Raw genomic sequence first — 15,413 nt, 5'->3', positions numbered from 1 at the left:
TTTTATTTGAATGTGATAGGCTACTTGAAATTGTTTATAAAATTCAAATAACCAGCATCAAATTTTCTCTTGTCCAAAAAAACCCACACAGTTTTGCCTTTTGCCTTCCTCAGTTTCTGTCTGTGGCCATACTGTGAAAATAAAAGGTCTTTGAGATCAAACATTGGTGCTGAGCAAATGGATCTCACACAGAGAGGGCAGCAGATGGACTGAGCATCAGGACACAGTATAGCACCTCTCCAAACAGACTTTCAATGAGCCACAGCAAAAACTGAAAGAGGTCGACTGTTTAAAAAAACAAAAATTCAAATATGGTTGCTGGAATGCATCACAAACCAACACACTATATATAGTTTTCTTTTAGGTGCTGTCGATATATCAGATATTTTTAGTGATTTGATTGAGGAGCGCTGATATAGGATCAATGTACTGTGTACTGTGGAAATGAATGAAGCCGATATCAGATACAAACAATTTATTTTACTTACAAAAGATCCAGTCAAAGGCAGATGAGTAAAATGAGTATGCCAAGTATAGTATCCACCCACAATAGATAATTAGAATGAAAAAAAAAATTATAATAAATAGAGATAATTGCTTAAGTTATACAGTATGGAAACTCTACTTTGGAGGCTTTTTAAAAGGTTACAATATAATGCAGATATCTGCTTTTTGTATTCCTAAGGTGTACGGTGTCAGAAACCCATAGGGATTGATTTAAGTCTACGCTTTAATTTTAATTCTAGACTGAAAGAAAGTGATTTTAAAGAGTACACTATCGCTATCTTCATCATTATTCATCTCATAGATTTAGCTGTTCTACAAGGCCTTTAGTTTCCTACAGGCCCAGTCCATTGGTTGGTGCTTTAGGCAAAACAACATGTTGTAGTCTCCTGCAACTCATGGTACCCATGGTGGTTTGGCTCTGTAAAGAAACAGAGAGTTCTGTTAGGGGCATAAGTCTTAATTTATTATTTATTTATTCATCTGGTTAACAACCTAAAGGTAAATAAAGTGCTGAAATATGTCGAAACCTAAAATTTTGTCTGTAAAACTATTCAAATAATAGCCTCCTTTAGTTAGATTGTTTAATATGTACAATTTTGTACAGAAGTGAGCTGCAATCACAAACTTTAAAAGGGTGGTATGCAAAATATACTATCCAAAATGTGTATATCTTCAAGAAATGTCATGCTTTTTCTTTTTTATCCAGGTAATAAAATGATATTCACATACAAACTACATACATAAAAGGTTGCATCAAATGCAATGGTCAGCGTTGAGCACATCAAACTAATCTGATGATTTTCTGAACATCCCATATAATAGCCACGAAAACACCAACAAGCAAGATGCGTTTGAGCACATATATCAGAGTGACTGTACCGAGCGTCATATCTTCCTCCACAAGGGGGTGCTGCTGTGGGCAGTGCACTACTTTCCCTCTGGCTGCTCCCAATGCAGTCATGAGGTCTACAAGATTAAGCTTGCCCTCCTCTCTGGCCTCCCTAATCTCCTCCTCGAGCTCTTCCACAGCCTCCGCCGCCTCTTCAGCCTGCTCCTCCGTCATCAAGCGCTTTCCGGCCTTCACTCGAGGAGGCGCGAGGGAACAGACGGCCCTCAGGCGCCCGTACGAACGCAGTTGCGCTACGTTGGCGCGTAGGAAGAGCAGCAGCACGTTCAGGTCATTAAGCGGGCAGCCCAGTTTCTGCCCGCTGATGAGGCCTAACGCAGGCAGCACCTCGTAAAGAGAGAGGAAGGTCGTGTCCCAACAGAACAATCGCAGTAGGCTAAAGAGAACAATAGGGCCCAGCAGCACATAGACGGCACCGTTAGCCACGCTAATGACCTGGAACACAAGCAGGCCAGTCATTTTACACTGAACGAGCTCGGGCACCCAGGGCTGGTCACGCAGGAGCCCGGTGCGTACGTAACAGCTGAATTCATCTTGCAGGAACGCGGAGAGGTGGAAGTAGACCAAGTACAGGCAAGATGCAGACATGAAGGTCAGCAGAAGGAAACTTCGCAAGAAAAGCATGCTGACCAGGAAATAGGAGCCGTGCTTGCACTGCATGTATCTCTCCAGCAGGGGGTACTCAAAGTATCGCATGCGTTTGGCTCTAAAGAGACAGATGTGACATTTGTTAGAATAATCATTCTTGGGTTTCTTATATGCCTGCAGTAATAACTATAAATTACTTTTTAAGCTTTGCAAATGCATACATTTTATTGAAATGTGTGTCTGTGCATCCCAGCTAGTAGAACAAACAGTATAAATTTTGGCCTACCCAATGGTACCGTATGAATTATGTTTGACCAAACAATGGAAGACTGATTGACTATTCAGGTCGCCATTTTACTTCTTGATGCTATTGGCACCAAAAATCTAAACATCTCACATTTAAAACTTAAAGGAAGAAACATTTCATAATATGAAATACCTCTCAAGCTCAGCTTGAAACTGCAAATGGTCATCAGATCTTTCTTTAAGCTCCAGAATGTTTTGAGCCAGACGGACGGAGCGGTTGTAAGATTTGTCCAGTTCATCAATGATGAAGAGCAGGTCAGAGCTCAGGCTGGGCGTGGCGAGAAAACGCCATATCAAAGTAGGTATGTACATCATCACGGCCATGACCAATAAGGAGTATGGAAAAATCTATAGATTACATAGAAAAAAACAGAAATCCATTTTTTTATCAGTTTGGTACACTGTAAAAAACATTTAGAAATTACAGTATTACTGGGTATACTGGCAACTAGCTGCCAGTAACTTAATGTAGATTTTACATTTATGTTATTTACTTGCAACAGTTTGTTTAAAGTTAAGTGAACATGAAACATTTTCAGTCTTTATCTTCTACAGTAAGTTACTGGCAACCAGCTGCTACTGCACCTTTTTTACAGTGATATTTTTACTGCAAATACCAGTGGAAGTTTGTATTTTTTCTTATGATTAAAAAAAGTTATTTGAAAAAAACATGGAAAAATTATTATTGTATTTGTATCAACTTTGTCTATGATGTTACAGCTTAGTTTATTCAGTAGTCATGAAAATAGACACAAATGAGACAACTTATAAAACACAGTAAAAATTGTAAAATAACATTTAATGTAAAAACATTCTGTAGACATTACAGTATTACTGGCAGTTATTTACCAGTTACTTACTGTAGATTTAAATTGATGTTATTTCTGACAAAAGTTTGTTCAAAGTTGAATAAACATTAACAAGTCTTTGCTTTACAGAATAAAGCTATAAAATAACAGCCTCATGCAAAGCATTCTGGGACCCAAAATCTGAAAATAAAGAGAAGAAAAACATTTCTGGTTCCCAGAATGCTTTGCATTATTTTACAGTTTTATTCTGTAAAGACAAAGACTTGTTAAAGGTCAAGTTCTTCCTGACCCCATTTTCCAAACTTTAGTTAGTGTGTAATGTTGCTGTTAGAGCATAAATAATACCTGTAAAATGATAAAGCTCAAGTTCACTGCCAGGCTATATATTTTCTTTAACAAAGTCCCCTTTTAAAGAGACAGTAAGTAGGATTTACCCCCATCTAGTGGTGAAATTGTATTATGCATTCAAACGAACAGTGCTCTCTAGCGCCTCGCTTACCTAATGCGTGTTGCAACTACGCTAACCAATATGTACTCACTGATCTCCTTTTCCGTTTCAGCTGGTTCACGTGTCCTGAATGAAAACGCGTTTTGGAAATGCGTTGGTGGGCTAGTGCTTTTTGTCCCTCTCTGCTATTATAGTTTATCAGTATGGTGGAACAACATGGACTTACCCGTTCAATGTAAGTAAAGAGAAGAAATTCTAAGCTTACAAAGAAAAGTCAGATCATCGGCAGAGGTCGTTTGACACCAACGAGGACATATTTATGAATAAAAACATTGATTTTGATTAATAAAACACTTAAAATCCCCAATTTAACGACATCAATAAAACAGTTTTTGACTAAACTCCGCCCACAGGAATACAGCTACACCAGCTACAGCTCAAACGGCTCTGCTAAGCTAAGCTGCTGTCGAATCACAACACACTAAACAAACTACACATTCAGAACTTGATACGTATTTCTGAAAGAGGGACTTCACAGAACAAGGAAGACATCAGCCCGTTTTGAGAACAATAAAAACAGTGCTATAGAGATAAGTAAATTGTGTGAAAAATAATGTGTGTTTTTTACACGTGAAACATGAACACATGTTATATTGCACACTGTAAACACAATCATAGCTTCAAAAACAGGAAGAATGGGACCTTTAATGTTTATTTAACTTTGAACAAACTGTTGTTAGTAAATAACATACATTTTAATTTACAGTAATTTACTGGCAAACAGCTGCATAACTACAGCAATTTTTTACAGTGTTGATAGCCAACATAATATTATGGCAGTTAGTGACTTTTTTACAAGGTGATTAATTCGTATGAATTTGCAAATATCTCTTTTGTTTCAGTTTGATCTGCTTTCACCCCGTGATGTTAGGTTTAAGGGTGGGGCTTTGTTATTGTTTTTTAATAACAATCATACTGTTTTTTAACGTTTCATATTATAAAAATGTATATAAATTAGCCACCGTTACGTATTAGGTGAGATTAGGCTGTAATAGTATAGCTCTGATAATTAGAATTTTAACAATAATTTTAATGATAAACATCTGGGAAGCAAAAGTATCTCCATTTCATCTCTATATATCTCAACGTTGACCTCTTGTACTTTATATTCCTACTGTATTTATAATCTAACAACGGTGTTTATGACTTACTTTGTGCACCCACAGTGAACGTTCTTCAAAGTTTCCATCTGTGTCAAACTCGTGGTGCATTAGAGAGTCCCAGCAGTATGTGTCTACATATGCTGCCTGCTTTGCTGTGAAGTTGTTGGGAGGAAAGCAGCTGATCTGTGGTCCTGGGGGGAGAAACAAAGAAAATTAACATGCAGAGCTATAAATTATCGAAGTTTAACACTGTAATGTTGAAGTGTAAAGCAAAAGCTGGTGGCTAGACTTTTCCAGGAATCCAGATGTTGAACTACCATGGTGGTAAGTAACGCCCTTTGAAGGATTTGATTTCTGGGTAGTAGGGTGTATCCCGCTACTAAAAGAAGGCCAAACCTTACTTCATACAGACCACTTGAACATGTGTGCCACCATCCAAAACCTACAGTAAACCTTCAATTTACTCACTGAACATGACATACTGTACCCCACATCTGCTGCAACAGAGAACAGAACTCCTTAAAAAATCTCTGAAATTATATGATATTAAATTGCTTTAAAGCAGGAGAGATATTAATAGAAATTTGATGCTGTGCTCATTAAACGCTTTAATGTTAATCTGTTTATGCAAAATAAACATGTTTCAAAAGCATATGACTGCATTTTAAAGTTTAAGAAGCTATGATGTAAGGTAAATAAATATTTTAAAATCTGCACTATGGCTAAATGTAAGCCCATTTATGACACTGATCACAGTTAGTCCCTTGTATCAATGGGTAAGTTCAAAAATGACCTTGCTTCTATTGGTATGAATTCATACAAAGTGAAAAATACAAAAGCATACAGTTATCATAAAAAAAACAATAATGCCGCCTCTAACCTCAGCATCACAGGGGCAAAATCAAATTGTACAAAAATGTATGAATGTGGTTGTACGAATTAATAGAAATTAGCCACCTCTTAAAATATATACGAATTGCCATATAGTTTATATATTCTGATAGCGTTTAATATTCTGAAATCATGCTGGGAAACATGGATCATCAGGATTTGAAACACAATCTTACGGGAATTCATATGCATTTTACGAGGTTCTATATATACGGTTTATTACTAATATATACAAGGATTTATATACGATTTTAATTCATATTAATTCGTACATGAGATAACGCTATCTCATGGCAATTCGTATTAATTTGTAAACAGTTGTACATTTTTGTACGATTTGAGGTTAGTGCTGGGGTTAAGGTCGAGGTTAAGGGTGGGGTTTTGTTATTTAAGTTTTTTATACAATTAACTTCATACGAATTTATTTTAATTAGCCAACTCGTAAAATATGTATGAATTCTTGTAAGATCAGGCGACCATATTCAGACATTTTTGTACGATTTCCTTTTGCCCGTAATGTTAGGGTTAGGGTTGAGGTTAAAGGTGGGATTTCATTAATAAGGTTTTTTATACGATTAACTTTGTATGAATCAATTTAAATTAGCCAACTCGTAAAATATGTATGAATTCTTGTGAGATCAGGCAACCACATTCAGACATTTTTGTATGATTTCCTTTTGCCCGTAAGGTTGGGATTAGGGTCGAGGCTAAGGTTGGGGTTTCGTTATTGAGGTTTATTTTTTACGATTAACTTCGTATGAATTAATTTAAATTAGCCAACTCGTAACGTATGTACAAATTCTTGTGAGATCAGGCGACCACATTCAGACATTTTTGTACGATTTCCTTTTGCACGTAATGCTGGGGTTAGGGTTGAGGTTAAGGGTTGGGTTTCGTTATTCAGGTTTTTTATACGATTAACTTTGTACAAATTAATTTAAATTAGCCAACTCGTAAAATATGTACAAATTCTTGTGAGATCAGGCAACCACATTCAGACATTTTTGTATGATTTCCTTTTGCCCGTAAGGTTGGGATTAGTGTCGAGGCTAAGGTTGGGGTTTCGTTATTGACGTTTTTTATACGATTAACTTTGTATGAATCAATTTAAATTAGCCAACTCGTAAAATATGTACGAATTCTTGTGAGATCAGGCAACCACATTCAGACATTTTTGTACGATTTCCTTTTGCACGTAATGCTGGGGTTAGGGTTGAGGTTAAGGGTTGGGTTTCATTATTGAGGTTTTTATACAATTAACTTTGTATGAATTAATTTGAATTAGCCAACTTTTAAAATATGTACGAATTCTTGTGAGATCAGGTGACCACATTCAGACATTTTTGTACAATTTTTGCACATAACGCTGGGGTTAGGGTCGAGGTTAAGGGTTGGGTTTTGTTACTGACGTTTTTTATACGATTAACTTTGTATGAATCAATTTAAATTAGCCAACTCGTAAAATATGTACGAATTCTTGTGAGATCAGGCAACCACATTCAGACATTTTTGTACGATTTCCTTTTGCACGTAATGCTGGGGTTAGGGTTGAGGTTAAGGGTTGGGTTTCATTATTGAGGTTTTTATACAATTAACTTTGTATGAATTAATTTGAATTAGCCAACTTTTAAAATATGTACGAATTCTTGTGAGATCAGGTGACCACATTCAGACATTTTTGTACAATTTTTGCACGTAACGCTGGGGTTAGGGTCGAGGTTAAGGGTTGGGTTTTGTTACTGACGTTTTTTATACGATTAACTTTGTATGAATCAATTTAAATTAGCCAACTCGTAAAATATGTACAAATTCTTGTGAGATCAGGCAACCACATTCAGACATTTTTGTATGATTTCCTTTTGCCCGTAAGGTTGGGATTAGTGTCGAGGCTAAGGTTGGGGTTTCGTTATTGACGTTTTTTATACGATTAACTTTGTATGAATCAATTTAAATTAGCCAACTCGTAAAATATGTACGAATTCTTGTGAGATCAGGCAACCACATTCAGACATTTTTGTACGATTTCCTTTTGCACGTAATGCTGGGGTTAGGGTTGAGGTTAAGGGTTGGGTTTCATTATTGAGGTTTTTATACAATTAACTTTGTATGAATTAATTTGAATTAGCCAACTTTTAAAATATGTACGAATTCTTGTGAGATCAGGTGACCACATTCAGACATTTTTGTACAATTTTTGCACGTAACGCTGGGGTTAGGGTCGAGGTTAAGGGTTGGGGTTTCGTTATTGACGTTTTTTATACGATTAACTTTGTATGAATCAATTTAAATTAGCCAACTCGTAAAATATGTACGAATTCTTGTGAGATCAGGCAACCACATTCAGACATTTTTGTACGATTTCCTTTTGCACGTAATGCTGGGGTTAGGGTTGAGGTTAAGGGTTGGGTTTCATTATTGAGGTTTTTATACAATTAACTTTGTATGAATTCATTTGAATTAGCCAACTTTTAAAATATGTACGAATTCTTGTGAGATCAGGTGACCACATTCAGACATTTTTGTACAATTTTTGCACGTAACGCTGGGGTTAGGGTCGAGGTTAAGGGTTGGGTTTTGTTACTGACGTTTTTTATACGATTAACTTTGTACAAATTAATTTAAATTAGCCAACTCGTAAAATATGTACAAATTCTTGTGAGATCAGGCAACCACATTCAGACATTTTTGTACGATTTCCTTTTGCACGTAATGCTGGGGTTAGGGTTGAGGTTAAGGGTTGGGTTTCATTATTGAGGTTTTTATACAATTAACTTTGTATGAATTAATTTGAATTAGCCAACTTTTAAAATATGTACGAATTCTTGTGAGATCAGGTGACCACATTCAGACATTTTTGTACAATTTTTGCACGTAACGCTGGGGTTAGGGTCGAGGTTAAGGGTTGGGTTTTGTTACTGACGTTTTTTATACGATTAACTTTGTATGAATCAATTTAAATTAGCCAACTCGTAAAATATGTACGAATTCTTGTGAGATCAGGCAACCACATTCAGACATTTTTGTACAATTTGCTTTCACACCTGTGATTTCATGGTTAAGGGTGGGGTTTCATTTTTTTACTTGTTAAGCATTTGTACGATTTTTTATGAGATTAGGCTGGGATTTGCAATATCTCGACTCAAGTGCATGACATCATAAAATTGGGGCATGCATGCCAAGTTTGAATTTCATATTCATTTTCCAGCTATTCATTTATACACACTTTAATTTTAACACTGACCGTATATGTTGCAATAAACATTGCATAAAATTGATACAGAATGCACACTAGAACCATTTTTGGTAGTGGTCTTAGATTTTTAGACCCCACTGCTGTATCGCTGCCTGTATGTCTGTTTGCGAACGGATAAGCATGCAGTGTTATTTTGCTTTTTCGTTGTAAAGTTTGTGTTGATAGATTCTAACCAAATAACCTGAGTGTTGTCAGACCCCGATCAGAGCCAGAAATGGCTGTCTGCTTGCCTCGCACGTCTTGTTTTAATTAGCATCTCCTCTAGTTAGTCTGAAATAGAGAGAGCTGGGAAAGAGCAGGCTGACTGTAATTACAGGCTCTTGTCATCTCTGCACGTCTCTCTTAATCATCCTCTTGCCAATTAACATCCGCATGAGCTGATTGCAGATCAGCTCCCGAGGAACTGATTGCAACCTCAAAGTCAGCTGCTTGCACAAAACACACACTTCCCTCCAATGCAGCACTGGCAGGAGCAGTGGCATTTATCGCCAACATTCCTCCGGCAGTGTATTAGAGAAATGGCACCCATGTTGTTCTAGTCACTAAAGATTTCGCCCTTTAAAGCAACTCCAGTCAGTTAGAGGTGTCATATATAAATTGCTAGAGTAATAATGATTAACAGATGCTTAACTCTAGTTTAGTTTAGTCATTGGCCGCTCATGCTGATGGTCAGTCAATTAACTTAAGGCTTTATGAAATTACCGCTGTACCGATGCTACTCTTGCATCACGTGAATTGCTATTTTCACTGGGGAGAAGAAAAGAGATGCTAACCAATGGAAATCTCTCTGGCAAACGCCATGGACACCAGAAGCAGCGGCAGACCCACAGATACAAACTTGATGACTTTATCCAAAGGCAAATCCAATTCCAGGTGTCTGTCGCCATTACTGTCCCTCAGCAGAGCATCGGAGAGCATTGCCTGGGCGGCTGTGTTGGCAATAGACATGCTGGCAACTGTGGACAGCGATAGAAAAGTAAAAAGTTATTTTTGGTTGATTGTTATTTGGATACATTTTTGTGCTGTGCTGCACTCTAAAAATGGCTTGGTTATTTTTGACCCATAATGGGTAAATATTGGACAGAACACATGCTGGGTTAAAAATGACCCAATGTTGGGTTGTTGTTGCAACCATGGGGTATAATAACCCAGCCATTTTTAGAGTATGTATATATTGTGGGTCGATGGATTGGTGGATCAATAAATAGATAATTAGATTGACAGACAGAAAGACACAACAAAAAAGTGCTGTGGTGGCAAACAACTTTCGGCAGGTTAAGAGACAGACAGAAAGAGAGACAGACAAATAGAGTAAATGATCAGTCTTCATACAAAATAAAGTTTCAAATGAAGTCTTGCATTAAATAATGTTTGATTAATTATGTTAGAAATGTTAAACACTGATAATTAGCTTACTTATTTAGATAATTTGAATATTTTTGTACAGTACCTTAAGAGTCCCTTGTCCAGTAGAAGAATGTATACTGTAACAATCCAACATTAAACTGGTCCTGAGGCTGGAGAGGACAGGGATGTTAGCGACGGTCTTAAGTACTAAAGGAGGTCTGGTTAAAATGAGAGGCTGTACTGGGCTGGGTTACAGGGTAATTGAAAGAGTTTGCTGGGGCAGTGGCAAGAGAGAGAGGGTGAATACTGTAGGGTGGAGATGTCTTGTATAGATCGACCGAATTCCTTGACATGCTCAGCCCGGTGGCAGCCATCCACTTCAAATGTGCTTGGGCATGTGGCTTTTCTTACCTCTGTCATTTCTGCGCTATTTATACACAACAGTCCTGAATGGCCCTGCTTTTACAGCCATATTCAATATATACAAGTACAGAACTGAACATTTCAGATGGACACAGACCTTTAAGAAGTTTATACAGTAGTGCTGTTAAAAAATACACTAACTGGAAATACACTTTTATTTCTTGTTCTGCTGATATCATGAAGGACAAAGATTGATTCATTTTTCTATCGTCATTCTACAATGAAAATGAAAGAAAACATAAAGCAATTAAAACATTTCAACTTAAAGTTTTTACTACATTGATTAAATTTTTAGGTTTTTCCAATATAATTTTTTTTAAGTTAATCCAACTTTTAGTTTTTACACTTGTAATTTCTCATAATTTACAGGCATTTGGGAGAAGATCTGGGGCTATAAATGGCTTTTAGTTTCTAAAGTTACTCTACAGCTTAACTTTATGCATTATGTTGAATTCACAACAAACGCGGTCGAGGCGGCAAAAACGCTTGAACATTATGAGTTTAGTCATTTCATTTGCGCGTGAAATGCGCTTGTGAAATTCTAGTTATCCGAGACATTCACGCAGAAATTCACGTAATGGGAGGGGCTTCTGCGACTCTGCTCGCTTCATGTAATCATGTCCCTACTAGAGCAAGCACCTGATTGGTTAACACGGCACTATTTTTATTTGTTTTTTTTTCAACTTGTTTGTTTTCTGCAGCAACGAATAATTCGCGCATCAATTCACATGAACTAGATGTGCGAATGCGGTGGATTCGCGTGAACCGTGCCGCGCTTAACACCTCACCTGTGCCGCGAGACCTCCAGACGCGCGTAAACGCGTCTTTACGTTGACTTAACATTGAAATCACTCGTGCTTGATGCCTGTACCGTGGCTGGAGTGAACGCAGCATTAGGTAGATGTTTTTATCCAATACATTTATTTAAAAAAATCCTTGTTGCACTTAAATGTTTAAGTTGACTTGATTTAACAAATCATTTCAACTTTCTTCTCTTGTGAGCAGTGGTGGCTGGTGACTTTTTTGAGGTTGCACAATGCGAAGCTTGTCAAAACATGTATTTAGCCCACCATGTATGTGGCTCATCATGTGAAAATATGTGTTCGGTGTGTCATCTGAACCTATGTGCATCACGCGTCAGGTCAAAATGGCCTGCTGCAGAAGCTTCGAATGGGTTTAGGATAAAAGAGACGCTCACGTTTGCCAGATACTCGCTTAATCTCGTGTGTAGTCAGTTTAGTGTTAAGTTTAGTGCAAGTATTTTGTGAACGTGATCTTTTCTTTTTTATCATAATCCCTTATTTTGAGGCTTGTGCAGCAGGCAAGTGTTTTGACAAGATGCATGAGGCACATAGGTTCACATGACGCATTAACACATATTTTGACATAACGAGCCACACACGACACTCCAAACACATATTTTAAATTTGTGCCCTTCGGAAGAGAAGTAACCGGCCGCCACTGCTAGTGAGGAGTTGGTATAAAATTGAATGGGCTTACTAACTAGGGCTGTCACAATGATTCAATAATCGTCTCATCGAAATGATTTCTGATCACCGCAATGATTGCACATCTCACTAAAAAACACAAGGGGGCGCTGCAGCACCTGTATAAACAAGACAGTATCAGATATTTCTCCTTAAAGGTGCTCTAAGCGGATCGGGGTGACGTCACTTCTTGTTGAAGTTCAAGTGTTTTCAAACAAAACGGAACGTAGCTAACTCCTCCCCTCCCCCTCCGTTCTGAACGAGTCATGAACACGCCCAACCCCCACTCCCAAATCCTTCTTGTCATTTATTGGCTGGAACACTTTGCTATGTGTGTGGTGGTAGGTTTGACCACTTTGTTTTTGATGCAGTTTGCGAAGCCTGGGCTGTCTACAGAGACCGCGTTTTTTTACAGTGTGTTCAGAAGACAGGCAGCTAGCAGATAGTGAGGAGATGTTTACTGTATGAAACAAAAAAATGTATGGCCTAAAACGCGTGAAGCACCTTTAACTGACAGTGTGACACGATACATAGCAAAGCCATTAAATACAGTGAAAAAACTTTGATGAACAGTATGAACTGCCAGGTTAAACATACATTTCCAAAACAGCAATTCCAAATTCAGGGAAGTGAAGGATGCTATTCTTAAGGATCTGTAAGGAATTGTCAGACATGTGGTCCAGTACTAATATGACCTCAGTAGGATTGGCTACTATTTAACTCTTTCACCGCCATTGACGAGATATCTCGTCAATTAAGAGAAAACGCTTCCCCGCCAATGACGAGATTTTCCGTCTTTCCGAAATACCGCTATTATCCCCAACTTTTTAAACCCGGAAGTATTGCCCTATGGCAAGCGGCTGCATGTCCGTGACTGTTTTAAAGATCGCTCTGAATGGGATCTCTATGAAAAGTCCGTCACAAAAATGGAATTATCTCAGCTTTTTGCTCAAAATGTGGTGTTTTTGCAGAAACCTACCCATATTCAAAAGCTCATTACAAAAGAACCACTGAAGGTAGGATGAAACTGGTTTTTTTTTATTTGAAAGCAGAGGGTCTGTTCTTTCATTTGGTATATTGTATGTTTATATATTTAAAGAAGAACATTTTCTGGAAGGCATTCAACTTTGGTGAAAATCATGAAAAACGCTGGCGCTGGCTGGCAACTTTTTTTAAAACGCTGGCAGTGAAAGAGTTAAGGCCTGTTCTGGTATAGTCAGTTTATTTTGATTGCATATTTATTTTCAGTTATTTTTCAGACACTTTAGCGTGTTTATTTTTTATGAAGAATTTTCAGTTTTTGAGATTTTTCATTAAATAATCACTTTTAAATATGTGTTATGTGTGTTAATATTTACTGCTAGGTAAACCTTGCAAAATATTTAATTTAAATAATCACACAATGTGTGAAAATTATTTCATGAACAAACCAAAAAATGTATGAGAATTTAATGTCAAAGCAATAAAACAGACAATTAATCGTCATAATAGCCAAAGCCCTAAAACAGGCAATTAATCAGAGGATCATAATCGTCACAATTTATTAGGCAATTAACCGTCAGCCAAATTTCATAATCGTGACAGCCCTACTTCTTACTAGTCAAAAAAGTTGAAATGACTTATTAATTCAAGATGTTTAAACTTAAAGGAATTTTTACATTGTGAGTTCGAACTCATGACCTTTAGGATGCAAAAGCAATTGAGATACATTAAACACTATTATGTCACTATTGCATTATAACACTGTGATGCATATTGATAAGCAAAACAATATTAGAAAGCCAAACGTAATTATTCTCTTTAATATTAAAGAAACTCAAAAATATTCCCCTATTTTGGGTTCTAGTATTCGAAGACTAACATGCAGGACTGTAAATAGTTTTAATGGGAATAACACAATGGTAAAACTAAATACTAATATATGCATACCTGTATGTTTATATATCTGACCATTTAGAGCACATGTACAGTTTGATATGCATTGCAAAATGACAGCCAGATTCACTAGAGTCATATCTTTAATTATCAAAAATGGTCTACTGAAACACAATAGATTATGACAACAATGTATACAAACAAATTAAAAACCTCCCCTATGTCACTTGCTCTGGAAGAACCATTTAAAAAACAACCGATAAAAGGATTATGAGAAACATGTACTTCACAAAGACCGACTGCAATAATAACATTCAAAAAACATCCTCTGTCTTTTCTAAACATCACTTCAGAAACAGGTGATTCGATCTGTAGACACGGCTCGAAAGCTCGGAAATATCTTCACAGTTTTTGCATTGTCCTTCACATAGGGGCGTTTCAGGGTGTGGCACGCACCTGGAAATGTCTTAATTCCTGCATTGTTCTTCAGTAAACGTTTGTAGAGTTTTTTTTTTCTCCGTACATTGAAAGAGATGCTTGGCACTCCAGCATGCTTTTGTTTTGAACGAGGCCCAGATTTGCACTCAAACAATGAATGAGGGCATCCATGAGGGCAGTTTCCAGTTTTAGAAAATAAATATGAAGTGTCTTGGTAAATGCATCACTATCAAATGTACATACATTGTGCTGTCAGGCATTTAGACCGGGTTTCTTTTTTCAAACTTCGAAGAATTGTTTCGTTACTCTACAAAAATAAAAAATAACATGCCTAAAACATTGATTCATTGCATGGTTAAGATGTAAAAGAGGATAGAGACGTTATGCCATGCTGGGACACCTGAGAACCAAGGAAACATGAAAGAAAGTAAGGCTTAAATGGATTATATGCATGAGAGTAGCATGGCTGCCCGATATACAGTACAGTACGTTCTTGTTGCAATCTCCCAAAATGTCATATTTAACATGAATTTCCACTTTATTTTTATCAGGCCCCTCATTTTAAATTCTGATTGGACGTTTCATGGCACCCAGTGTCCATTAGAAACCAGTTAGGGGGTGTTTAAATGATGTCACTTTCGGGTATCTGATCATTTACTCCAGTCCGTTGTTGTGGTTGAGCCCCAGATCTCTCCGTCGAATGCCATCGCTTTCTTCATCTTCTTCCTCCTCTTCCTCATCCTCCATTCCCTCCTCTTCCTCCTCTTCTTCATCTTCATCCTCTGACCCGTCCATCGAATCGTCCGTTCCTCCCAGCATGGCTTGCTGCATGGCCAGCGTGGCCGAATCCGAGGACAGAGGCTGCAGGCCGTCCATTCCCAGCGAGCCTAAAAGACATGCACACGCAAACACACATACACACGCAAATAAATATCTAACACTACTTCTCTGCAAAGTTATTAAAGAGGGTG

General features: G+C 37.4%; 1 protein-coding gene across 1 annotated transcript in view; it reads right to left on the bottom strand.

Moving 5' to 3' along the window:
* Nucleotides 1-500: 500 nt before the first annotated feature.
* The window catches only part of pknox2 (pbx/knotted 1 homeobox 2), a 98,184-nt gene continuing 83,271 nt past the window's right edge, over nt 501-15,413 (bottom strand). Inside the window, exons 12-18 of the mRNA XM_073815982.1 lie at nt 15,101-15,329; nt 14,232-14,236; nt 9,646-9,828; nt 4,777-4,919; nt 2,442-2,656; nt 1,387-2,120; nt 501-925 (exon numbers count right to left, since the gene is read on the bottom strand). Coding sequence (XP_073672083.1) covers nt 867-925; nt 1,387-2,120; nt 2,442-2,656; nt 4,777-4,919; nt 9,646-9,828; nt 14,232-14,236; nt 15,101-15,329 — 1,568 coding nt within the window. The 3' untranslated portion in view covers nt 501-866. The remainder of the gene's footprint in view (nt 926-1,386; nt 2,121-2,441; nt 2,657-4,776; nt 4,920-9,645; nt 9,829-14,231; nt 14,237-15,100; nt 15,330-15,413) is intronic.

The sequence above is a fragment of the Paramisgurnus dabryanus genome, chromosome 10 (assembly GCF_030506205.2).
Source record: "Paramisgurnus dabryanus chromosome 10, PD_genome_1.1, whole genome shotgun sequence".
In the NCBI taxonomy this organism is placed as follows: domain Eukaryota; kingdom Metazoa; phylum Chordata; class Actinopteri; order Cypriniformes; family Cobitidae; genus Paramisgurnus; species Paramisgurnus dabryanus.
The sequence above is the reverse complement of the archived record's forward strand: the minus strand, read 5'-3'. Positions and strand labels throughout refer to the sequence as shown.